General features: G+C 39.5%; 1 protein-coding gene across 3 annotated transcripts in view; it reads right to left on the reverse strand.

The window, feature by feature from the left end:
- LOC120500252 (cytosolic phospholipase A2 beta-like) overlaps positions 1–24,613 on the reverse strand; it is a 53,325-nt gene that overhangs the window by 7,169 nt on the left and 21,543 nt on the right. For 2 of the 3 annotated variants that reach the window (XM_039704849.1, XM_039704850.1), the window contains 18 exons: positions 23,297–23,423; positions 17,257–17,329; positions 16,094–16,270; positions 15,319–15,455; positions 14,511–14,642; positions 13,265–13,323; positions 11,452–11,494; positions 10,198–10,261; positions 9,618–9,745; positions 9,387–9,497; positions 9,132–9,169; positions 8,110–8,245; positions 7,012–7,148; positions 6,525–6,747; positions 5,796–5,913; positions 4,653–4,790; positions 3,139–3,243; positions 2,379–2,564 (listed from right to left, as the gene is read on the reverse strand). In XM_039704849.1, coding sequence (XP_039560783.1) covers positions 2,379–2,564; positions 3,139–3,243; positions 4,653–4,790; positions 5,796–5,913; positions 6,525–6,747; positions 7,012–7,148; positions 8,110–8,245; positions 9,132–9,169; positions 9,387–9,497; positions 9,618–9,745; positions 10,198–10,261; positions 11,452–11,494; positions 13,265–13,323; positions 14,511–14,642; positions 15,319–15,455; positions 16,094–16,270; positions 17,257–17,329; positions 23,297–23,423 — 2,132 coding nt within the window. The remainder of the gene's footprint in view (positions 1–2,378; positions 2,565–3,138; positions 3,244–4,652; positions 4,791–5,795; positions 5,914–6,524; positions 6,748–7,011; positions 7,149–8,109; positions 8,246–9,131; positions 9,170–9,386; positions 9,498–9,617; positions 9,746–10,197; positions 10,262–11,451; positions 11,495–13,264; positions 13,324–14,510; positions 14,643–15,318; positions 15,456–16,093; positions 16,271–17,256; positions 17,330–23,296; positions 23,424–24,613) is intronic. The other variant, XM_039704851.1, reaches the window with a different exon arrangement.

Here is a 24,613-nt window from a genome sequence, read left to right on the forward strand (position 1 = left end):
GCTATGCTGTAAGAACAATACCACATCATGCATACAACATCACCTACCAACAGCTTAAAATACTGCTTGAATTAATTAAACCTCACATTAATGCCAAAAGGGGATTACACCAACTAGTAAGTTGAAATCTAAAGCCAGTTTCTAATAGCTAGACTCTCACTTCTCTGCTAGCAACCTCACCAGCCTTACCCCGTAGACAGCAAGTCCTTTACTGCTCCTCTAGTACACTTTCAGTCCCATGGAACAGGGAGCATTTTGCCATGGTTTTAAATATCAAAATAGTGGTTTGAAAGTGTTCCTCAAGTTCAAAAAATGAAGCAGCAAAGCCCAGAGCAGAATACTTGAGCCTTAAATAATTGTGTTTAGACATTGTAAGCAACTGTTGATCACAGAAATACTGTTGCTAAATTTCAGCATTTCAATTCATTCAATTGCTCTGCTTCCTTGGCCTCATTCTGTAGTGTTGATTTAAACCATGCAGAGTAAATCTAGCTTGTTCCACAGCCTGGAATGTTTCACACCAGCTTGAAGTAATAATTCATAATTTTTCCATTCCCTCCCTGTCAAGTCTTTACAAAATGTGCTTATTTTACCATTCAAGCTGCTGAGAATTCACAGATTCAACTGTAATAAGAGACATTTGCTTGCAGTCCCTTCCAGAAGAAACAGAGCGTACTTTTTAGTTTTATTTGGCCTGGTTACCATTTTTAGATTAAATTCCATTACCTTTGTTTTCTTATCACAGAGACGGAACTTTGCAGCATTTATTCATGATTGTGTATGTGAACTACAAGTAGACACTTGTCTTGTGAGAACCCCCTCTTTCATGTCACATCCAAATAGAGATTTTTAAAAAATCCTGTCTCAGAAATATCCTTGGAAGCCTGAATGCTACTGTAAAGGCATTATGCTAATTCCAGACTATTAGTTCAATTTCTCATCAGGAAAATTAGGCATGGAAATTCTTGTTTTAATATGTCAGATAACCTGAGCCGCAGGGAAGCCTTTAAAACAGAGCTCTATTCTCAAGACTTCATCTGTCACAAGATGAATTTCTGCTCACAGAGCTGGCATCTCCTCTTACTCCTAGAAATGGATCCATACCTGGGTTTAGCTTGATCTTACACAGGCAGCAAAAAGAAGATGGAAAACCTGATAATTTTTCTTACTCCAGACTTTCAGTTTCCCTTTTCCCACTCTGGATTTCATGCTTTCCACATATTTTACTTTATTTGTAGAATATCTACCCTGAGATAGTCATTAGTGTTCCTATGCTCACTTCCTCAAAATACTCCTTGAAATCTGCTTCTATCCATTTGTCTTTACAAAACTGTCAGCAAATATAAGGGCAGTTATGTTTTTTAACATTTACTGACTGACAATTTCATCCTCCATCCACTTTCTGAAGCTACTTGCTTGCTCCTTCTCTCACCCACCCTTCTTATGCTACTTGTTTTTTCTCCTTCTTTCATTTGTTTTCTTAGTGCAGGCCCATTTAGGACACAGACATTTTGCTTACTGAACATTTTAAAAGCAGACAGCACACTGTGGGCTCTGCCTTAATCCACAGAAAAGCACCACCATCTCTCACCATTGTCAGCAAACTGTGTAGCAAGGGCAGAGTGGGACAAAACACATGATAACTTTCCTAAAATGGGAGAGAAAAATGCAGCTTGCCAAAGAGAAGGGCTCAGAGAAGGCAGAGAACATGAGCTTTCTTGCTGAAGTCAGATTAACATCAATAGTGTGGGGTCCTCCCACATTATTCATAAATTTTGAGGTAAAACTCATTGCTGTCTGCCTACAGAGCAAAGGCCATAGAAAATTACTCCTCAAGTTTTAAATCAAGCCTATGTATCTTTTTGTTTAACATTTACAGTCTAAACCTAGATGACTTTGACTTTCTGTAGTTGGATTTTGGTATTTCTGTTTCTGAGGAGTTAAAGAGAGGTCTCTGGATGGATAATTCATCAGGCAGAAACACCAGACATATGGGCAACCACAAGCTTGCAACTAGTCCTTTCCTTCATCTGATGCACATAATAACCTGCCATTTTATGCTTCTGGTGATACCTTTGTTTCTTGACCTCAAAAGATTCTGCCCTTCCTAAATCTTTTGACTGCTATACCTACGCAGAGTGACAAACTTCCTGTAGAAAAGCACTTCTTGACCCAAATTACAGGTATCTTCTGGAAGTGAAAGAGCAGTCCATTTACTAGCTAATTTTAACCTGTTACCCTAAAGAAACAGATACTATGAACATAGGTCCAACTCAGCCAATTTCCAAACCCTGAAACAAATATGAGTTTTCCAAAGTCTAAAAAACAAAATCTGAGATGTTACCTGCACAGTGCAGCTAACTCTTTGTTGCAGTTACCTTTCCATTCAATAAATTTTTTCTGATGGATATAATCCTTATGAAACTCTAAGCCTCTCAGGAAGTTATGTGACTTTCCCAGTAGTGGACGCTTGGTCATAATGTCCTGAAACATTTCATACAACTTTCCTGACAAACAAGATGGAGGCTCGATAACAGTAATGTCTTCCTCAGGAGAATGTTTTTCTGAAATAGAGAAGAAACCATGAAATAGAGAAAAAAACAACAGCAATCTGCCATGCCAGACATCTCTGCTGGCTAGCTGCCCTTGTCTTCCTGTGGGTCACTCTCATCCCTGTTTCTTGCAGGCTGCTGGAAAACGTGTGCGTGACCCATGTCATTTACCAAAGAGATATTTAGTTTTCTTTAAAGCAGGCACAGTTTTTGTGTTTTATTCTTTCAAATGACACACTGGCTTTGTACTTTTGCCCACAAGTAAAAGCCAAGCTTCTTATTTGCAGTAACAAGCAGAGTCATTTAGCAGACCATGAGGAAACTTTAAATGAAAAACATTTGTACTAACATGAAGCATACCTCTGGGGAAAAGAGAGAAGAGAAAAGAGAAAAGGACATAGCAATCATTCTGATACAGGTTAAAATCATGCTGGAAGATCGAAATTTTAAATTAAAAACATTTGTACTAACATGAAGCATGCCTCTGGGGAAAAGAGAGAAGAGAAAAGGACATAGCAATCATTCTGATACAGGTTAAAATCATGCTGGAAGATCCACAGTGAGGCAACACTTTAGAAACTCTTACCTATATCTACCATATCTTGGGACCACCGTTCCCAGAATTCATTTGAATTTGAGGACCAGTACAAGCCATCCAGCAAATTCCTAGTAAAGATGTTTGTCCAAAGACCTGCAAGTCAAACCACATGGGAAAAGTACTGCACTACCACATGTTAACCCCTGACTATTGCAAATATCCTTGCTACACATTATTAGCCCACCCATCCTGACCCCATTATGACACACGGGAAAAGTACTGCACTGCCACATGTTAACCACTGACTATTGCAAATATCCTTGCATATTAGCCCACCCATCCTGACCCCATTATGACACAACTTAAGCAGCAGCTCTCAGAGAGTTCAAACATTGTGGTGTAAGCAATTCAGTGCTCTTTCTCAGGAGGTAGCTACACACAGAACATTCACTGCATAGTCCAGAGTAACAAAATAAGAGGTATCAGTCACCCAAAGGATGTTGTAGAAAGTTTCCTGTGCACCTGTGAGAGAAGGTAGGCATTGAAAGCATGGTGAAGCATAAAGGCCTTCTTTAAACTGATTTATTATTTAAATTGATCTAGTAGGCTTTGAAAGCATGGTGAAGCCATGTAAGCATAAAGGCCTTCTTTAAACTGATTTATTATTTAAATTGATCTAAGACTAATTTTCTTCCTTCCAGGCATGTTTTGTTTCTGTGGAGTGCAGCTGGTCCAGGTTCAAAATAGAATTGGCTCCATCTGTGAGTCTGCTTTTGGAAAAGAACTATCCTTCCTCATTAAGCTCTATGCCAGGTACTTACACGAGGAACAAATTGAATCTCTATCAGACTCCACAGTGAGATAAATGTGGGGATTTTATCCTCTACCCTTGTTTTTGGTATCAAAACTAAAACATTTATAGGGATTTAAAATCTTCCTGGGACACATGGGTTCCTCTGACTAGCTGCTTTTTCCCTTTCTTCATCTTTGGTGGCAAAGTGGCCAGTCAAAGTAGTTGGAAGTCAAAAGGTCTTCCTTCATCCTTATGAGCAGAGAAGATTAGTGACACCATCCTCAAGCCACAAAGCTCAGGGATCTTCCTTATGAGCAGAGAAGATTAGTGACACCATCCTCAAGCCACAAAGCTCAGGGAGCTCCTGCCTTTGTGGCTTGTTCTAGATGACATATTTTATTCTCAGCTCCTTCCAATTCTACCGCAGTAATGCTTTGTTTAGAAATGTTTGTTCACTGTTAATGAAGTTGAAGAGTAGGAGACTGATCAGGGAAGGAACACTTATTATTTCCTCACCTTGCCTCTTCCACCATTTTGTTTGGTTTAGACAATGGAACAGGAACCATGCTGCAACCTTCCCAAATCTACCCAGGTGAAAAGGGAGCACAGGAGGATAGAAATACAAAGCTCAGAAGTGTATGAAAGGGGTAAAAAGCCCATTGATTTAAGACCTAAAGCAGAAGTGCTGGCAAGGCGTGTTGTGCCTGTGGCTAGCAAATATCATGCTTTCTACAATGCTGTGATTAACTACACAGCACTGCTCTGTCACCTTCCAGGTAGCAGATCCGAGATTCTGGCAGCTTCTTCACTCTCCTTCCCATGAAGAACTCACTGTCAAAATATTCTGAAGGAATGGAGACTCCATATTTTGGTATGGCCACTTCATAAGGAGAGAAATCTGCCCACTCTACAAAGAATTTACATGAGGCATGTTTATTGCAATAAAAACAAAACCCCTAAACCTTCCCAAGGATCTTTCTTGTCTCAGCAGCTCTGTACTATCTGCATATTTGTACTGCAAGCTGCACTGTCTACTTCCATACAAACGGAGATATTATTTGCAACCAAAAGGAACCAGCTTTTTCAACTCAGAAAAGCTCTAACATTAGGTTCAAATGCTTAGATATTTATTTCTGTATAAAGATTCTGGGATCGCACTTGCCTCTCTAAATCAAAAGCATCAACTGTACTTTATGCAAGAGTGGTGTGAATTGCAAGGAGTGACTGGCATGAAAGCTCTATTAATCCAAAATTGCCAGTCTACAAGATATAACAAAGCAGCCTGAAGACACATCAACATCACACTAGAAATTACAGTGTGGCATGGATGTGCAGTTTCCTGGCTCAAGCTGTCCTGCACAGGCATTACAGTAGAACAGTAGTTATAAACCTAAATAAACATAAGGACTAATTGCATTTCTTTCCAGTATCTACTGCTTTTAACACCTTTTGTTGAATGTGGCCTGCATCCAGTCAAAGGAAGTCATACCACACCCACCACAGCAACCATGTTCCCCTCCATTTTCAAAACCTCATCAGTGTCATATTTAGGAAGTGACAATTACATTTCACAGCACCCCTAGAAACTAAGGAAGCATCAAAGCCATTTTATAGGCATGGCAGGAAAAGATCAGATGATTTGCCCACACTCACTCACAGTGTCTGTTGCAAAAACAGGACTTCACCACTTATTTTTAATTAATGTCCTGTTTATGGCTTAGGATGTTATCCAGCAAATGTGCTCTTTCTAACCAAGCAGTTTGCAAAAAAGACAAACATTTTATTAAAATATGAATACTGAGTGAGGGCAAGCAACTGATGTATTCCCCTTTTTTTTCCCACATACACACACCTCCCTCCAAATCCTCTTTAATCCATACCCAGAATGAGAAGAAACTCCCAGAACACATACCTCTAAATTTGAAAGTACCAAACTTCTCCTCTTTCACATTGAGGACTGCATAGAAAGGCAGTGGGTTTTGTCCATGCTCCAATGCCTTGCGCTGGTCGGTGAGTTTGTACTTTCTTGGCTAATCAGTGAGACAAAAAAATCACAGTAAACCTCTGTAAGAGCATAACACTGGCACAATCTACCCAAGTGAAGATTTAAAGACTGATAACAGATATTTTACAGCACAGAGAAATCTGTAAGTCATATTTTTTTAAGACACTTTTCCTTCATGTTCCTGCACTTTCCTTCCTGGTTGCCTTTTGGGTACCTAATAACTTCTTCATTAGAATATCCAAGTGCCTTGATTGCCTGCATCCCACAGATCTTTACTAAAGCTGAGATTAATGTTCACATGAGGAGAGATAACTCTAACTTTTAAATGTCAAACTGGAAGCAGACTTTAAAATTCTGACTTTTCAGGGAGAGTGGGGGCTAGGAATTCCTCAGATCTTTCTGGGAGTTTGCCTACTGAAGTCGCTTGCTGCTGGGCACCCTAGGACAGAGGCAAGTACAAATGATTGTCTACTCTGAAAAATCCTGGCTACAAGTTCCTCTCTGTCACAGTTTACAAACCACATTGGGATGGCTCAGTCTCTCTGGATTTGTTACACACATTACATCATGCCCTCAAAGAGTAAGGCTCTAAAAAAAGTGGTGTTTCCCAAATGTGTGACAGGACCTTGTACCTACCCGCTCATGTAAGAACATCTCCTGAACAAGTGACCACAGAGTTGTAAAAGATGGCACATGTCCTGCCTTTGCCCTTTCAGCAAGTTCCTTGTGATAATACTTCAGATGGTCTATAGACATAAGGTTGAGTTTGCATTTTGTCACTTGCTCTTTAACTGCTTTAAGTGGCCCCTCCAGAGACTTCTGTGACCAGTCAGCATGCTCATACAGGTCTGCTAGGGTCCTAAGGAGCAGAAATGTTAGAAAATCACCCATTTATTTAGAGTATTTTGGAAAATTGATACACTTACATCTTCAATCAATTAAAGAGAATCACTGAGCCTGATTCACTTTTCAAACTGAAGCCATAATTGAGAGCCAACAATAAGAGCTTCATGAGGGAATTATGTTCACTTGTTAACAATGTAAGTCTGAAAGAGATGCATCTCCCACTGTGTGGAAAAGTAGTCACAGCCATTGCAAATCCAATCGCATTTTCTATACTCACCATGTTGAGCCAGAAGCCCCTGTGAGATAGGTGACACAGTCCAACAGATTTAGCTTCTGAAGGGCTAAGAGGTGTCCAAACATAGCTGACATTGCTCTGAGACCTCCGCCTGTTGCCATAACAGCTATTACTGGGACCTGTTCAAAACACAAGGATTATTCTCAGAAAGTTACTCCCTTGCTACTTGGAAAAGTCTAATTGCAGCTCTCAGAATTTCTTTGGATTTCTTTCAGTGGATTCATTGGAAGGCAGTGAATTAAATCACCATTTAGCCAATCTTTACCAGTACCTTACTGAAATTAACCTCCAGAGACTCTGAACCCCACTGCTTGGATGAGTTCGAATATACAGTCATTTTAACCTGCCTTCCTGCTTTCTTAATCATTGCATTCCTATAATTGGAATTGCAATGATTAAGAATAGAGAATGATATTATTTTATTATAAACAACAACAAATTGCAACAAATGCAATTAAAATGGATTAAGGAAGATTTTTGAATGCTGCTGATTCTTTGGACAGCATTCATTTAACAAATATAATTCCAGCAAGAAAATAAGTTTTCCCTTAAAAAGTCACTCTGGATCTTGGCAACAAAACATACTTCAGCTTGTTATAAAATGTTCTAATGTTCTTTCTTCACCACAAAACACGTTTACTTTTTGTAAGAACTGCTCTGAGAATGAAGAAAAAAGTAAGCCTAAAGAAGTGATGTTACACTGATTTAATACATATTTATGTGAGGTGAATTTCCAATACTCTTGTATTCCTATTGGTTAGGGTTGCCTTACTAGCCTGTATCTAACACAATGTCTCATATCTTGCTGACTTGATGCACCATACTGTTGGAAACTGTGTTTGAAGAGTGGTACTATTACATCCTTGTTCTTTGGCCCATTGAAGAGATTGGAGGGATGAATACTTGAGCTGAAATTTTACATGAGTCTGGGCTATGCCACACTGAGAGCCTCAGCTTTGCTGCCATTCAAATCAATGGGTTTGCTAGCAACATTCAAATATTACTAGAAATTTCGAGGGGAGTTTTGCCAATCCTAACTCAATAGACCCACCCCCCATGCTTGGATTCCAAAGCACAGACCTCATGTCCATGTAGATCTCTTTCCAGATGAAGAACCCTTTTCAGGGCACCAGCAACGACTCTCTTCCTCTTATGCAGGAACTCCTGCTCTCCTTGGCACAGATCATACCCTAAGCGCACATCTAGCTTTTCTGTGCTGCAACAAATAAATTGAGAGGCACAGGATTGGTGTTTAAAATGCATATGGATCTATTTTCAGCAACTGCAAGCCAAGGAATTCATTAAAAATCCTGATTCTTTGTTCCAATTTTTACAGAAATATATCTTTCATTTGCAAAGAAATCAACTTTGCTTCTACATGGTCTCTTTATGTTTCAGTGTAAGATTTACTGTCAGGTAAGGATAATAAATATGAAAAACAAAGAAGGGCTTCTTTGACTTTCAGCAGCTTTGTAAGCCAAACCTTTTCTATTTCTGCTTGGTATATTTCTGAGCAGAGGATGACTTAAACCTAACAAAGTCTTTCCTGAGCATTTGTACTGCAGATTTATACAGAAAGTGTACAATGAAAAACATATTCAAATAATTTCTGTTTGTTTCTTGTCTGACACATTATTTTACAATGCAACATTTTGTCTTCCCTAGTTTATACTTCTTTCTCTTGATGTCACCAGAGCCACAAGTCTGTTTTCTTAAGAGAACATGTAGTTTGGGAAATATATGGACTCTGATGTTTCATTTTTTTCAAATTCTCTTTTCCCTCTGCCTTCTTTCTGTGCTCCTTTTGAAGAAGCCTCCAGTGTTAGTCTTTGATTCTTTGATGCAAAGAACACTCAGTGACTAAGTTCTTCACTGTTTGAAACTCTCACAATTTTTTTGCATCTTGGTGGGACTCTTTGTCCCGAGGACATTGAGCTTTCAACTGCTGTGGTGACTCTTTAATGATGGCTTAAATGGTGTTACATTTTGTCGCTAGTCTGGTGCATTCCTTATATCTAAATAAAGGATATTCTGCTCTAGATTTCACAGTTTGAAGAGCAATAAAACCTTTAGAGAAAAAAAAACCAAACCAGTCCTCTTACCAAGCATTTAATTGGAGGTACAACTGTAGTGGCACATTCTGTAAACAAAAAGATGAGAGCAGGAACATGAGTGGAGAGGAAAAGAGAAGTTTTGAATCCAGATTTTCAGTCCCTCCTGAAAGGTCCCACCACTACCAGCCTGCATACTTTTTGGTTGCTGTTTTGGGTTTGGTTGGGGGTTTTTTTAATATTAATGTGTTAACTAGTGAGGGTTATTCTAATCTTCTTTCCAGACAAAAATTATGAAACACTTACGTGTCTTACGGGAAGGGTTACTTTCACTTTATGTCCAACAGGGAGAAACTTCAGTGGTACCGTTAAGGTGTCACTTAAATTGCTGTTGTCATCTTCCTTATCAGAAACTTTCTATACAAAACAAAAAGCATGGCTTGTATTCACAGAGCAGAAACAGTGCAGTTCTTTGCTGTTTTGGTCACACCAGCACTAAGCAAGCAGTATGAACAGCAGCACTGTGGTGCCCGTTACCTGCAGCCTGACTTTTAGAACTGGCTCCCAAGCTTTCACGCAGTGGAAGTAGAAAGTGTCGGTGTCCTCTGTCGTCTTCTGCGTTCTCTCATGAGATGCAGGCACCGTAAGCACGAGATTTTTACCCTCTAGTAAAAACAGATTTGTTTAAAGAATAATACTGCTGTTCAGGCAAAAGAGCTAGCGAAGTTGGCAAACCTTCTGGTGGAGTAATTTTCTGTGGTAGCTCCTCTGTAAACTACCCCACCAGCAAGTCTCCTACAGCACATAACCTGGTACTCCTGCCTTTACCCCCATAGCTTGGAGTGCTCCCAGAGTCAGCATCTGCTCTTACTTCCACCAGCAAAGTCTACTGTGCCCAAACTTGATAGCTCCAAGGAAAAGACACAGAGACCTGTCCAGGGCAGTTCAGGGCATTTCAATGCTCTGCATTTTATGACTTAGATCATATATCACTACCTGTATATAATTTAGAACATTCTTAGTTGTCACTGTACTCTAAAATGCCTCCATCTAGATCTGAATGACTATAATAGGGCTGGTTTGGTCACATCCTCAGTTCACAGAGAAACTGCCATACCTCTCAAGTATTTCCTGCTTTCATTAATGTCCACATGCACTTCCAAGCAGCAAACCTCACGGGACTGTAAAAGGCAGAAATGGAAAAGGGTGAAGAAAGCAAATAACACATCTGCTGCAAATAATGAAACATCATGCAGACAACCACCACCTATAATACTGAGCCAAATGAACTGGTCTCATGCTGGGAGTGATCCAAGAGAAAATTCAGAGCTCATTACTCCAGGACAGTAGCCCAAGTTGCACTGCGTCAGAGTGTCAATACAGTGGTACATTGTCAGAAGTTGTTAACCCAATTCAAATTATCCCAAAATCAGGAAACTCTGTACAACACACTGGTGCCCAAACACATATATCTAATAATTATTTAGGAAGGGTGAGGGAAAATACCTGGTGATGAGTTTCTGTGTATTGTGGCAGTGATTAGCCCACAAAGCATCTTATTGGCCCTGATGTAGGGAAATCATGGATTTATTCCACCCTACCCTCCACCTGAGTCACTCCAGTTCACCTTTAATAACTCATGCCAGGACAGTTTTCCAAGTCATTTCAGGAACAATGCATGCCAGTCATTGCAACTCTCATGCCTCACACAGAAAATGAGGGGGAAAGAATAGAATATGTGTTACTTTGCCTCAGGCATATCAAGAGCTAGCATCTGGGAACTATGCAGAGGCTTGGAGGAGTTGGCATGAAGTCCTTGGTACTCCTTAGCTGCTGGGCCAGCCTGAGGAGACAGGTTATGTACCACATGCTGACTAACACCAAAACAGGGCTCTATGTTTCAACAACTGAAATAACTCTTTATTAAAAATCTAATTTCCCAAAAAGCTGTTACATTAGATACCCTTCCAGTCATAAGCACACTGAACACCTACTATTGTCTTCTACAGACCTTTCATAACCTTTGTTTTTCCTGCCAAGTGCCATGCTGTGTCACGAGAAACACAATCAGTTTTCACTCTGAACACCAATAAATATGGGGTTCTGCAAGAATAACAAACCACAGCTGGGCAACATATTGACATCTGTAATAGCTGAGGACTTCAAGGACTCACAGCTGCTGGCTTTTTTATGGAGAGGGCAACAGTTGAGCTGTAACATGAGGACACTGTCCCATATCTCTGACTTTAAAATGCACACCATGCTCTTATCTATCATGGTAGATTGTGTTCTTTCTACAAAATGGGGGGAAGAGGAGAGGATCAAAATTAAGCAGATGTCACTCCAAGATAAATTCTCATGTGAACCTTACCACTAGGACATCATTGGTAATGAGATGCTCTGGAGGACCAGGACTGAAAAGACAAAAGCAAGTAACAAACAAAAAAAGCTGTGTGAATAGCTGGATTTTGGTGTGCTTTGTTTAGTTTTTTAAATAGCAATTACATGACCTTTCCCACTTAAACTGAGTATAGGTAAGTTATCACAATTTGTTTCTAAGAGGAAAAATACATGATCCCGTGCTAAGCATGTGAACCAAAATACAGCAGCCAAACAAAAACAAAGACAGGAAAGCCCATAAAAAATACTAATGTCTAAAACTATATGCTAAGTTACAGCAGAAAAAAGGCATATTGGTATATGTGGAATCATGTCCTGCTATTAACAAGTGACCATATGACTTGGGGAAAGCAAAGACTACCATTAATGTGTCCTGCAAACATTTATTAGGAAAGACATTTCTGACTAGTTCATATTATAACTTATGGCTGATCACAAATGAATGGTAAATAAGAATTAGGTCCCACTGTGCTATATGTGTGACTGCAAAACACAGAAGTGAGCAATAAAAAGTCTTTGTCCCAGATATTTTACCTTTTAAGACCTTGGTCTGTCACTGAATGGATGTGGTTATTTAATTACATGAATAATGTGTAGAGTCTACCAACAGCATCTTTCACTAAGGCAAATATTCCAACCCCTCTATGTTACACATATTCATAAATTCTTTCATATATCTGAAAGGGCCATTGAAATTACGTAGTACATAACCTTTGTAAGTTCAGGTTATTTTACCAAACACCATTTCCAGGCTTACAACTTCTATTTCAACTGTAAAATGTATTTAAATAACTAGGTTTGATTTCTAAGGACGGTCATCTCCCAAATGCCTTATAACTTGAATGGTGAAAGTTGCTCCTCTTATTCCTAGTCTGAATTCAGTTCCCAAGCACTGCTGCTCATTCTGACCTTTCATGTGTCTGACTGTGACTGCTTCCACAGTTACAGGAGATGATTGCCACCATCATATGTGACACCATCTCTTAAGGTACCTCTCACAGGTAAATTAAATATATTTTGAATTTGACTGTGGGAGAAATTAACCAAGAACACAAATGATTTTTTCCTGCAGTTTCCTCATGTTTAAGAATAAGAATTCTTATTTGTCTTGCTTACAGTTCCTTCTCCTGATCACGCAAGTTAGCCAGATTTCACTGGACTACTTTTCTTTTCTTTTTTTCTTTTTTTCTTTTTTGGCTAATGCTAAACTCAAATATTCCAGAATGTGTAGTTTAGGGGGTTCCTCTTCAACCAAGCCTGTTATAGAATTTAAAACACAGATAAAGTTTATCTTATGGGACTTGTTCTCCTGCAGACAATGCTGATTACCACTTTGAGGGGGATGGTCTTATTTTCATTATTTGTTGATTGTATTTTTTTCAGTTTAGCTAAGCTATTGCTAGTATACATCGTTATAATAATGCGAGACAAGCTTTATGGTCTCTGAGAAATTCCACAATGTTCTAGGCATTGTTCAATTAAGTTCAACAATTTGAAGAGCACTCACATTCAGTTTGACATGTATATGTATCTTGTGTAAAAGTTATCACATTGTGACAATTTTATTGCATTTCCTGGATCTAGTTCAACATGTTCAACAGAAGTTTAAGATTTGTATGAAATATACTGAAAGGTGGAATTAGGTAGAGAAGGTAAGGTAAAAAAAAAGTTCAAAGCTGTAATTTAGGTTCACTGGGAGAAAGAGCTGGAAGAAATTTCTCATCCTTGGAGGTATCATTACTCCCTGGCAGATCTATACCTTTTAGCTTTGGAGTTTTACTCACACTCTTTCCATCCAGAATTCCACTTCCAAACTTTCCCATTTCTTATAGCACCTCTCTGTCTAAAAAGAAACAGGTAAAATAAATATTGATTATTGAAGGCTGCAAGAATTTGGCAGCACAGATACACCTAAAAAGCACTTCAAGGCACTGACATCTCTTCTGCTAATGATACCAAAAAAAGTTTGGTTTTGTGTCTTTCCAAAGCTGAAATACAACAGAAACCACAGACTTGTGAAAGTCTGGCACATAGAATTAACAATGTCCCATTGTGTGATATGTAGAATTATACATATTTCCTTCCCTGATTGAGAGGGAGAGCTTGACTGAAAAGGAAATATGATGGCTCTCTGCAAGATAATGTGCATGGGAGAAAGGCATCAAAGCCCAGCAACAAATGTCACTAAGACCAGAGACATATTCACATACAAGCCATTTAAAGCACATTTGAACTGAACCTGGGAGAGATGAATTAGGCAAGTGACTGAAGTGGTTATTGAATCATTGTATTTCCCAGTGACTCACCCACTGGCTGAGAAGTGCACAGCACCAGCCAGCAGGGTCACAAGGAAAATCCATGTTAACAGCTTTCAGCATGTGGGAAGTAGCTGTTTTTATGGGCTGTCTCCCTCCTGTAATGAGTGTGTAGCAACACCTCAGCAACAGCTCAGACAAGCCCAGGAGTTGTCACAGACCTATCCCAGCTTTGTTTACTGGGCAACTCTTTCATGGGCTCCTTAATAAAATACCAAAGATGTTAGCAGGACAGACATTCCTTTACTATGGGCTAGAGAAATCTGAATCAACTAGAAGGAAACCCAGCATGAGCACCAAGAGGGAAAAAAGCCTGAAAGAACCATTTAATTCAAGTGATGAGTGAATAGTTTTCATGTTTTTAATAAATAAGTTGCCATCGATTAGGAAATTTCCCCCAAGCATGGCAAAAGTGGGATAAAGCTGAAAGGTAAGTATTTCTTCAGATTCTAAAAGATAAAAATTATTATTTACAGATGCCTCCTATCAAAATATGTTGCCCTGAGAGAGCATGAGACAGAAGCTGCTTCATTTTCTGAATTTGTAAAAAGACATTCATGAAGTCACAAAAATACAGCCAAACTACATCTTTTTGATGAGGTATTGATAACAATATATAACCTGTTCATGAAGATCCAAACCCTACCTAACATGGAAGACAATGTGGACAATGAGGTCTTGCCAATGTCTCCCTGTGGTTTTTTTCAACCCTTACCTCTGATTTCAAAGCAAATGTCTCACGGATTGTCTCCCCAGGTCTGATTCTAGCAACATTAAAAAGAACTGTGAACTGCGTGTCATCTTTGGTGAGTGCATCTTCATCACACACTGCCAATTCTAAAATATTCTGGTAGTAGAAAAAATAAATAAGAACATTTATTAAGCTTCTGTTAGGCAGAAACGAAAAAAAAAATATAGATTTTTGCAATTGTTTCACTAGCAGAGCAGTAAGAATAAAAAAGCATGTCCTTTCTTTCAGTAGTCTGCTAATGTAGAACATTATTACACCCAATCTTGGGAAACTTGTGAAAAGGAAAACAGCCACCTATAACAGAGGTTCCCACTCTTCTGAGACAGAAAAGATGCCAGTGCTCTGCACCCCATTGATAACCCACCCAAAGAACAGACTTTGTTTCTTCATTCTCAAAGTTCTCCAAAATTCACAATTTAGGGAAGGATTAAATTTGTTGTCTACACCACAGCAACTTCTATATGCTTCCCTTATAACTGGTGGAGAAAAAGCTCTTTCAAAGTTAGCCATGCCAAATAGCACAGAAGTATGCTACAGCAGTGCTTATTCCACTCAGGTGACAACAAAGGGAGTCTGGACTAGCTTAGATACAGGCATTTACATCAGCAATGCCTGTAAATAACTGAGCAAAATACTACTTCTTATGTCTACTGTTCTGTGCAAACCAGTCTGTTAAGCAAGCATTTTCTTAAATTATTTAACACAGAGTATCAACATAGATACTGAGGATTCCAAGCTATTCAAATTAGTGAAAATTCTATTTTTTTACTACCTCGACTTCCCTCTGGATCCTAAAGTAGAAAGTCTCATTCCAGACAGGGTTGTCAGAATTCCTGATGGTTTTGGTCCGAAGCTTTCCAGGATAAGCAGACGGCAGCCACAAGCGTACATAGCAGTCTGATGCTGTCACTGCAGCAGAGAAAAATTAAAAACCTGATGCCAGTGTTATAGAGGAACAGCAGGGCTAGGCCTTAATCCTGGAGATTAATAAATATTACTACTTTTTTTTTTTTAATTAGTAAAGAGATCACCATTTGGAAACAACCAAGGAAAACCATCTAATTACTGAGTAACTATGAACTGCAAATGTACACATGCACACACAAAGTACACTAAGAACCACGTTTCCCATGTGAAGAGAAAGAGGAAAGTGGACTATGCCCACTGACCATTCCTCAGGCATAGTCCTTACAATTCCAGTCAATGATGTTAAAAAGTTAAACTGAAACTACAGCTGGTTCCACAAAGGGCTGTTAGGATGATTACAGGAAAGAAGAATGCATATTACAGCAAAGGTCAGAGTCTGGCTTGCTCAGTTGAGTCACACCAGCATGCGGAGGGGACATAATGGCTGTCTAGAGGTGTTAGGCACTAGGCAAGACGATCTGTTGCAGCTCAAGGCCAGCGTGGGTCCAAGAACTGGAGGGCACAAGCAAGTCGGAAATCTTCATTTCACTTCCATCCTATATCTATTCCTTATGGTTAGTGCAGGCAGTGCCTCGAGCAGCCATCCTTTGGGGAGAGCCGGGGTGGGGAAGAGCATTTACTTTGTGAAGCTTGGCAACGGTGTGAAAGGAAATCTCCCGGTTGATGTCTTTCAGAGCTGGAGTCAGGACTTGATGGAAGATTTCTACTGCAGCCCGAGATGCCTAAATACTTCAGACTGGTATCAAGCAGTGAATAACATTGCCCCGCAAGGTTTTGGCACGAAAGTGGAACTGTCCCTTCAATAGAGTAGATAGAAGAGATCATTGAAACTCAGAAATACAGGCCTTGTCACACTAACACCTTTCTAGTGTCCACCTCTGGATGGTGCTACGTGGCATTTGCCACTGGAGCACAGAAAGCCTTTGGCAGGCAGTTATTCAACCAACAGGGCACTCACTCCCTCTGACCTCCCTCACATCCAGGCTCGGCCCTGCATGGCAAGGCATGGATGGTCTCAGCTGTAACTCGAGTAAATCATTGCAAAGTGATGGGGTTTTTTTTGCTGAGTGAGTCATTTTTCGCTAGAGGAACACACAGGCCAGAAGTTTCAAAACTGACAAAAGGCAGCTCAATGTCTCTGTCCTAACTGAGGAGCTCAGTGGAGACCTCAGCAAAAATGGCAGCTGAATCACAGCACACCTGGAGAAGGAGACATAGGAGGCTGTGAAGGGGAGATAATGAGTTAAAGACACTTGAAAAAAGTACAAAGAAAAGTCTGTTTTGCCTGCATGCTCAGCATGGGCTTAGATTTGGATCTGCAGAGGTCCTCCTTAAACAAAACTATCAATATAATTTATTGTGACTGGTCAGCAAATACCCTGAAAGATAAAGTATTTTAGAAGGCTTGAAATTCTCTAATTCACCTTTGATTATTGTGTACAATTGGTACATTTCAATAAAAGGTCCCTAAATTCACAGCCTGCATGGCAAAAATCCTGTCCAGGATGATTCACAGATTGTAGTGTCCTAATGAAGTCTACCTTCCCTTCTTGGCCCAGAAAATTAATCTGGGTGTCTTGTTTTTTACCAGTTCCCCAAAATGCCACTAGAGATGTACTCCAGTCTAATGATACCTGAGACATTCGATCTAATTATAGCCCTGGCATTAATATTTATATTGCTGTGCTTTACGTACGTTGCTTGCATACCTTCAGAACTTAAGAATATTGCTCACTGTGTAAACTCTGGAGGTGACTAAAAACACAATCAAACCACAACTCACACAGGTCTCTTGACTTGATGTTCTTAGCTTGTATGATTCTTACAGAAAGCATGTGGATGGGGCAAAACTTCATCTGCAGAGAAAACAAATGCAATAATTTGATCAGCTCAGAATGCAAAAACAAGAAGTATTTTGAACAGTACAGGGGACAGTCTGCCCATGTCTGTTTGAAGGGAGGTGACCACCTTCAAGTGGCAGTACACCACGCTGAGATGAAAGCACAATGGCACACTGGGCTGTGTGTTAAGGAGCTCGAGTAAATGAAGACAGAGAACACATGGGCTCAGACAATGGTAAGGAAAGCTTTCTTTGTCACCCCAGAGGCTCTTGTTTTCAAGCAACCTGATGCACAGTGATGGTTGTACTGCCAACACCCCAAGTGTCCTGTGCCACCCACAGGTCAGAATGGGGCCTTTGGAAGGGGATATTAGGAATTGCAGCTGCCTGCCCAGGTCGTGGCACAGCTGAGCTACCTGGGCCAGGACATGGTACTTACCAAATGCGCTACAAACTTCTGACTTTGTATCTGAACTAAGATTAAATTTCTGTGATGCTTGTAAGCAGGGCCAGCTCACCAAGTGGCCCTGCTGACTGAGGGAACACACCACAGGCCCAGCAGAGACCCTTCAGACAAAATAAAAACTGCCCTGCTTTGCAGGTATGATATCACAGAATTCCGTATCGTTGTGTATCCTGAAAATACCCAATGGGAATGGAAGCACTTGCCTTCCAGACATGAAATTTATTTCTATCACAGGTAGGCTATCATTTTAACACTATTTCAAGTTACTTGTTCTTAACTCTTAACAGGTAAAGCTTTCCAGGCTTAGCTATTCAGAAAATACTTGTCATTTTCAAAAGATGTTCTGAGAAGCATGAATGAACACATATATAAATGTAACAATCTTAATAACAGAAGCAGGGAAAATACTTAAATCTTTTAATCTTTTATATTTTTTAAATTGATACATTTAAATTTCCTTTTAATTTTCTGCTAGGTGGTTTTTTTTTGTTTTTCTGCATACTGTACTAGCATGGCTTGTCAGCAATATTAAGAAATAATAACATGCAGTTGTTACAGTCCCACTACCACTAATAAATTAAAACTTAAAGCTTAAACTACCAACTAAAATAATATCTCTATTTGCCTAAACAGAGAATCTCATTACACTGTCACTAAATAGTTTGACAATTTTATTTTGAAAGTTAACACCATGACTAATTTTCCTGACAAGGAAATTATTAACTCTGTAGATACAAACTGTTAAGGAAGGAGGAACCTTTCTACAAAAAGAGCCACTCACTACAGTTAATCTGAGATTCTTTTAAAATGAGGTGGAGACTATTATTGGACATGTTTATTAGAGATGAGAATAGCCTGCATTCAGTTTCATTCAGGCTTGTTTAGAGCTAAATCACATTACATAAGATGGATATCATCTGAACTGTGAATTAGCATGTTTAAATAAAGGCCTAATATTAAATTTTATTATGTCACTTAAAGTTACATACTTTTTAAATTCAGATTTACATTTAAGAGCTGCCTGACCAGAGAAACCCTTATTAAACCTATAAAATCACTTTAGTCTGTCTCTTAGCTGATAAAAATTGCAAAGCAAATTTGTTTTTGTGTGACAAGAACTCTTTCTAGTATGTTTTCCTTCAAATTTAAAATTGACATATTTAAAATTTCCTTAGTTTAATGCATTGTGGACATTACAAGTTCTAATTGGGACACTTCCATATTATTCCAGTTGCCCGCTGAAAGAATTTGACTTCAATTTTCCTGTGCAAATAGTTATTTATCATAGACCAACCAGCTGGAACACTCACTCAGCATACTTAGTGGTTTTCATTTACGTGAATTATTGGATTATGTAGACAATTACAGAGATGACTAGTTTTAATTAATATGTTAATTCTTAGTCATTTTGTAATCAACTTCTCCCTTGCTCAACAGAAGCCCAAACCATTCACGGAATCTGCCTTCACTGAAGAAACACATGTTGGCATAAATTTTGCTTTGAAACTTTTCATGATGAAAATTCCCTAACTACTTATAAAAATGGTGCATCTGCAGGTCATCTTCAGATTCTCTCAGATGTGACAGATGTCATGTTTTCATCCTCTGCCACTTCAGCCAAAGTGCCTCACTCCTCTCCCTTCCCCTTCCAACAGCACTTTCCTTAAACATGTCTATGTTTGCCAAATGATGGAAGCATCAAAGGTGACTTTTCACTCCTCCTGATTTGGTGCAGTTTAGTCCTGGTGTTATTGCAGGATAAAAAGTAAACAGATTCAGATGGGAAAGTGTGGCCATTATAAACCCTGAGGGCTCTGTAAATCCCACAAGGAAGCCAGAAACCATCCCTGTGCCAAGACTGCAGTTACTCCAATCTGTGATAACCATTCAGAAGTGGGCTAATTCCTTTTCTCTTCAGATAAAGGCAGATTCAACAACTGCCCAGAGCAGACTCCTAGGGTCTGATTTGGATGCTCTAAAATAACATCTTTGCCTGAAAGTACTGGTACTCCAGAATACCCTACTACAAAAAATAATTACAGTTAGAGGTACCATTTGCTGTTTTCATAACATGAAAAGCAACACATAACTTCACAATTAATGCAACTTGATGAGTGCAGACACCCTATCCAGACAGCCCTTGACAGGCTTGCAGTTGTATTGGTCTTGTTGGTTTTTGTTCACTTCCTTGGGAGAAACGTGGTTTCTTGTACAGGCATGCAGAGAGTAACAAAACCCCTCTGTAAACATCCAGAGTCAAAGGCAGCTTTCCCAGAAGCACATCATTCTATTTTTGCTGGGAAATTACTAGTGTGACACTGGGGCCAACAACAGAGTGCAGGATTTGGCTGCCTGTGCATCACTGTATCCTAAGCAATAACACTCCAGGCCAATAAATAGTAGCATCTCCAGAGTACCAAAGGGAAGGCTAAAACTTGGGGAAAAAAAAAGAAACCAACAAACTTCTTTTCACTTGACAGTATTTAGCATAAAACTATATTTCTGTACCCTCAAACTAAGCTTTGAGAGTAATTTCTGTTTAAAATACAGAAAAGAGTAATCAGGAGATAAAAGTAGCATGTCAGAATTGCCACAGCTGTATCAAACCTTAACAGACTGAAAATTCACATCAGTTGCCACCATCTCATTGATTGTAATAATACATGCTCATTGACTTCCTTCCATAGGAATGTTGATCAGCCTTGGAAGGACACATAAATCTTTTGTTTACAGGCAGTTAGTCACTCAAGGTTTCATTCCAAAAAGACAACTTTGAGCACATGAAATCTTCTCAAAGCTCATAAATATTGAGGAGCCTACCAAAACAATCTGTGGATGGCAGAAAAAGAAGAAAAACCTACCAAGAGCTCATATGTTTGATTTCAGTCTTTATTGTCCCTCTATGCTGTCACTAGAAGAAGATCTCACAGCCACCTTCACCAGAAATTCAGCATTCTAGGGAAGTTTCTGCAGTCTGGGAGAAATGTCATCCCATAACTCCCTATTCTCTTTTTTTTTTTAATAAGTCCTTGGTTTGTACATGTTGGAAGGCTGATTGGAATGTCAGTGTTTCACTCTCCCTGCACCAAGCTTAGGCGGCTCTCTGAGCAGAGTTATCACCATGGGATAACACCAAATTATATTAAGCTTTGGATGAGGATTTTACTGTCTTCTGACATTTTGAAAATAGCTGTAGGATTTGTCACTCAGCTTTATACATATGTTTCAGACATGAATAATTAATTTCTTTCATGGATTACTTCTTTCTCCAGTGGTGTACTAGAAGCTGTACAATTATCTTGCCTACAAGATCTCACACCTAATGTAATTATCCGGCATATTCATTCCATTATTTTATGTAACATACTGAGGATTTGATCCAACTACAATTTAGAAATTTACCAAATTGAGATTAAATCTATAAATGTATAAACTATAAGAAAGCTTAGTTACCAGTCTGGTTCTAAAGCACTCTCTTCCACTAGATCCTCTAACATCTAGTATGGGCTATAAGCCCTTCCATCAGTGAAAACACTGCTAGAAATTTGTCTTTCCAACCATCTGCCTACTTTCATTAAAATTAAAGGGATGAAAAGTTTTAGTGGAAAAAGTGACTCACTGAAGAAATATAGAAAACTATGAGAGCCTTGTTTTGCTTGGGAATCACAATTGTCCCAAATTTTATCACTAGAAGTTGAACAATTAGTGAGGAAATCTAATTCACCTGACAAACATATACTGTAATTTCATGTAATCACTGATGGATTACTTCAAGAATCATTGTGGATTTGGGATGCATCTCCTGTTCATATATATCAGTCACGTCTTTACACCTATGAGTGGGTCCCTCAGGGCTTTGTATTGACAAAAATTTTGAGTGTTTTGCCAGATAAAAATTATTCCATAGTCCACAAAATAAAACTTCTAAGGAGGGATTATTCTTGTCTGAGCAGAAAAAAAGACATTATTACGAATATGAGAAGTTGTAAATTAATACTGATAATCACTTCTCTGTCAATTTGGTAGGTCTCTTAAAGTGCAAAAAACTAACTGGGAGGTTAGGAGGCCTTCCTAGATAGTTTGAAGTATCCACACATTTCTAACATGTGGGGTTTTTAATGGAAAAGAAAAAAAAAAAAAAAACACAAAACCACTTTGCTCTTGTTTCCATATCTATTTACCAACTTATACACACTGAAACACGCACTTGCATGACACAACAGCAGAGCTACCTGCAGTACTGAATTAATCTCCTTCCTTGGGAACAGAAGCTTTCTGACCTGAAACTATGCTTGCACTCAAACCTTTTGGCAGTGGTGCCTATTAACCAGGAGTCTGTCTGTACTCATGGAACAGCATTTGCAGCATTGGGATAAAACGCAAGAATTCTGTCATTGAAACTTTCTAGATAAAATTATATCTGAGCTATGTACCCATCTATCAGCTCCAGAACTGTCTTACCAGATACAACATTGATCTTTAAAACCGATAGATAATATTCATATCTACAATCGAGAGATACATCTGGATCTAACTGGTAGATTGACTAGATACAAATTTTATCCAGAAAGTACATGGCATTTACAATTTATTTTCTCAGCCTGAATGTTTGTGTATTTTTAATCTTGGGCCATCCCTTGAGCCATTCAAACTACTGATATTTTTCTAATCTTTAACTTGGCCTGCAAATATTACCATGGCACAATTAATGATCTCTGTAGGCTGTAGCATGTAACATTGCTTCTCACTATATTTGAAGCCCATGAATGCCCAAATTTCTTTTATTTGTTGCAAAATTTGATGAAGGGTTTGATACATAAAGAATTATTATCTGAAACAATTCATGCCTTGCATTCAGACACCAGGCCCATTATTTTTTCAAGATACACAAGAAAAGAATTTTCAGCTAATAGTTCTGTTGATTTATACTAAAAGCCATCAGTTAAAATCTCTGAATGGAACTTATTATTCAAAAACTCAAGTCCAGACATGAAATACTTCCACTAGAATTGCAAAAGCTGTAAACATTACGTTAAAAATAGTTAGATCTAAACAGGTCAAACAGGTCATTAGATGTCTCCCCTGCAGCTAAAGTAATATAGATTATGCTTTGTTTCTAGATAAAGCTGTTGGTTTATTGCAGCTGGGGCAAGCAATGAACATGTGCTATCCAAAGAAAAGCACGCAGGAGGGCTAAAGCAGTTTCATTTTATGGGAGGTAATGCTCTCTTCAAGAGCAGCCTCCTCCTCCTTCAGGGACTTCACTGCAGTGTGTACACCCACGACAAAGCCCCATTTGCTCTGTGCTTTCACTGCAGCTCGCTCACACATCAGCTGCTGTGAGGCAAAAGAGGAGAGCGTTGAGGCTGAAAAGCTGAGGATGCCCCTGCCACAGCACAGCAGCCTGTGCATCCCGGGAGATGCACGGAGGAGGGAGTTTGCTGGGGAGAGCTGGAGCTCAGAGGCCCAAAGCGAGGTGCCCGGCCACAGCGCAGCGCGGGGCTGCCACTCTCTTACCTTGGCTGGTGGGCTCCCCATGGCACCGAAGATGGCGGCAGCGACCGAAACCCCAATTTGGTTAACAGATCTGTCAGCTGACAAACACGCTGGCAGCTTGTTGTGCTGCTGCTGCTGCTGAAATAACCTGAAGGACACATATAATTTATACAGGCGCCGAGCTCCACCCTCTGCCTCCTCTGTGTGGAGGAGAGCCTGCCTACATCTGAGAGGGAAAGATCTGCAATGTCAGAGGTGAGAGGAAAGGGTGACACTTTTAGTGTTTCTCACAATTTGCTATTGCCCCAACATCCTCCCACCAGGTTTTTGGGTTGATTCTGACACGTTCAGAAAGTCTTCCTTCACTCTCACTTCTTCCACGTATCTAGTCAGAAGATTAATTTTCAGTAGCTTTTCATTTCTTCCACAAAATACTCCACCAAAAAAAAAAAAGGCCAAAGGGAAGAGAGAACCAAATCTCACCTATTACAATGTCTGGTGGGAGACCAACTCACTTCCAAGCACTCTTTTCAACTTTTCCTACAACAGGGACTCAATATATTCCCAATATATTATTGGGAATCTTTCTGAAAACCAGTAAATCATGACTCCTCAACTGGAAGTACCTACTGGCTGATCACCTGGCTAAGTCAGAGATGCTGGTGAAATTGAGATTAAATGTTGGCAGAGAAAGGGAAAGCTGCATGCCTTCTGGGCTTTTTTCCCTCTACCTGCTTCTTATATGAATATGATAACTTGAAATTCCCCAGCTTCCCATCCTGTTGCCCCATCAACTTGCTGTTGACAGTGCTGGGTCCTAAGGCATCCCTGAAGATGGCAGAGACATGGCTTCCTCCACTTCTCCCATGCCTACTGTGACCTGATGACAGGGTTCCTATCAGGACACTGCTCCAGGCAACCTGCTCTGTCTGTACCTTAATCCACACTTGCAATTTCATGGTGTACAGACCCAGACTTGGAAAAGGCCTGGAGGCCACCATAAGTTTCACTAAGGTATGTTCTCACTGGGGCAGAGTAATACCAGACAGGATCAAGCCTCACAAAACAGCCAGTTGACACCTTAAACTAATGGAGAATGTCAAGAGTTAATCTGGCTTTTGACAAGAGAAAAAAAAATTAATTATAACCGCAATAATTGTTTAGGAAAATAGGTTTACCTGAAACCTTTGGCTTCAGATTTTTCATGAAAGTCAGATACACACTATGGATCATCCACTTTGTAAAATATTTTCCACAAAAAACTGCCACCAAATCAATCACTTAAAATCAATTTTAGGCAGATGATCCTGGACTTCTGCAAGTGACAACCAACCACTC

Source organism: Passer montanus, unplaced genomic scaffold, assembly GCF_014805655.1.
Source record: "Passer montanus isolate IOZ18808 unplaced genomic scaffold, ASM1480565v1 scaffold18, whole genome shotgun sequence".
In the NCBI taxonomy this organism is placed as follows: Eukaryota; Metazoa; Chordata; class Aves; order Passeriformes; family Passeridae; genus Passer; species Passer montanus.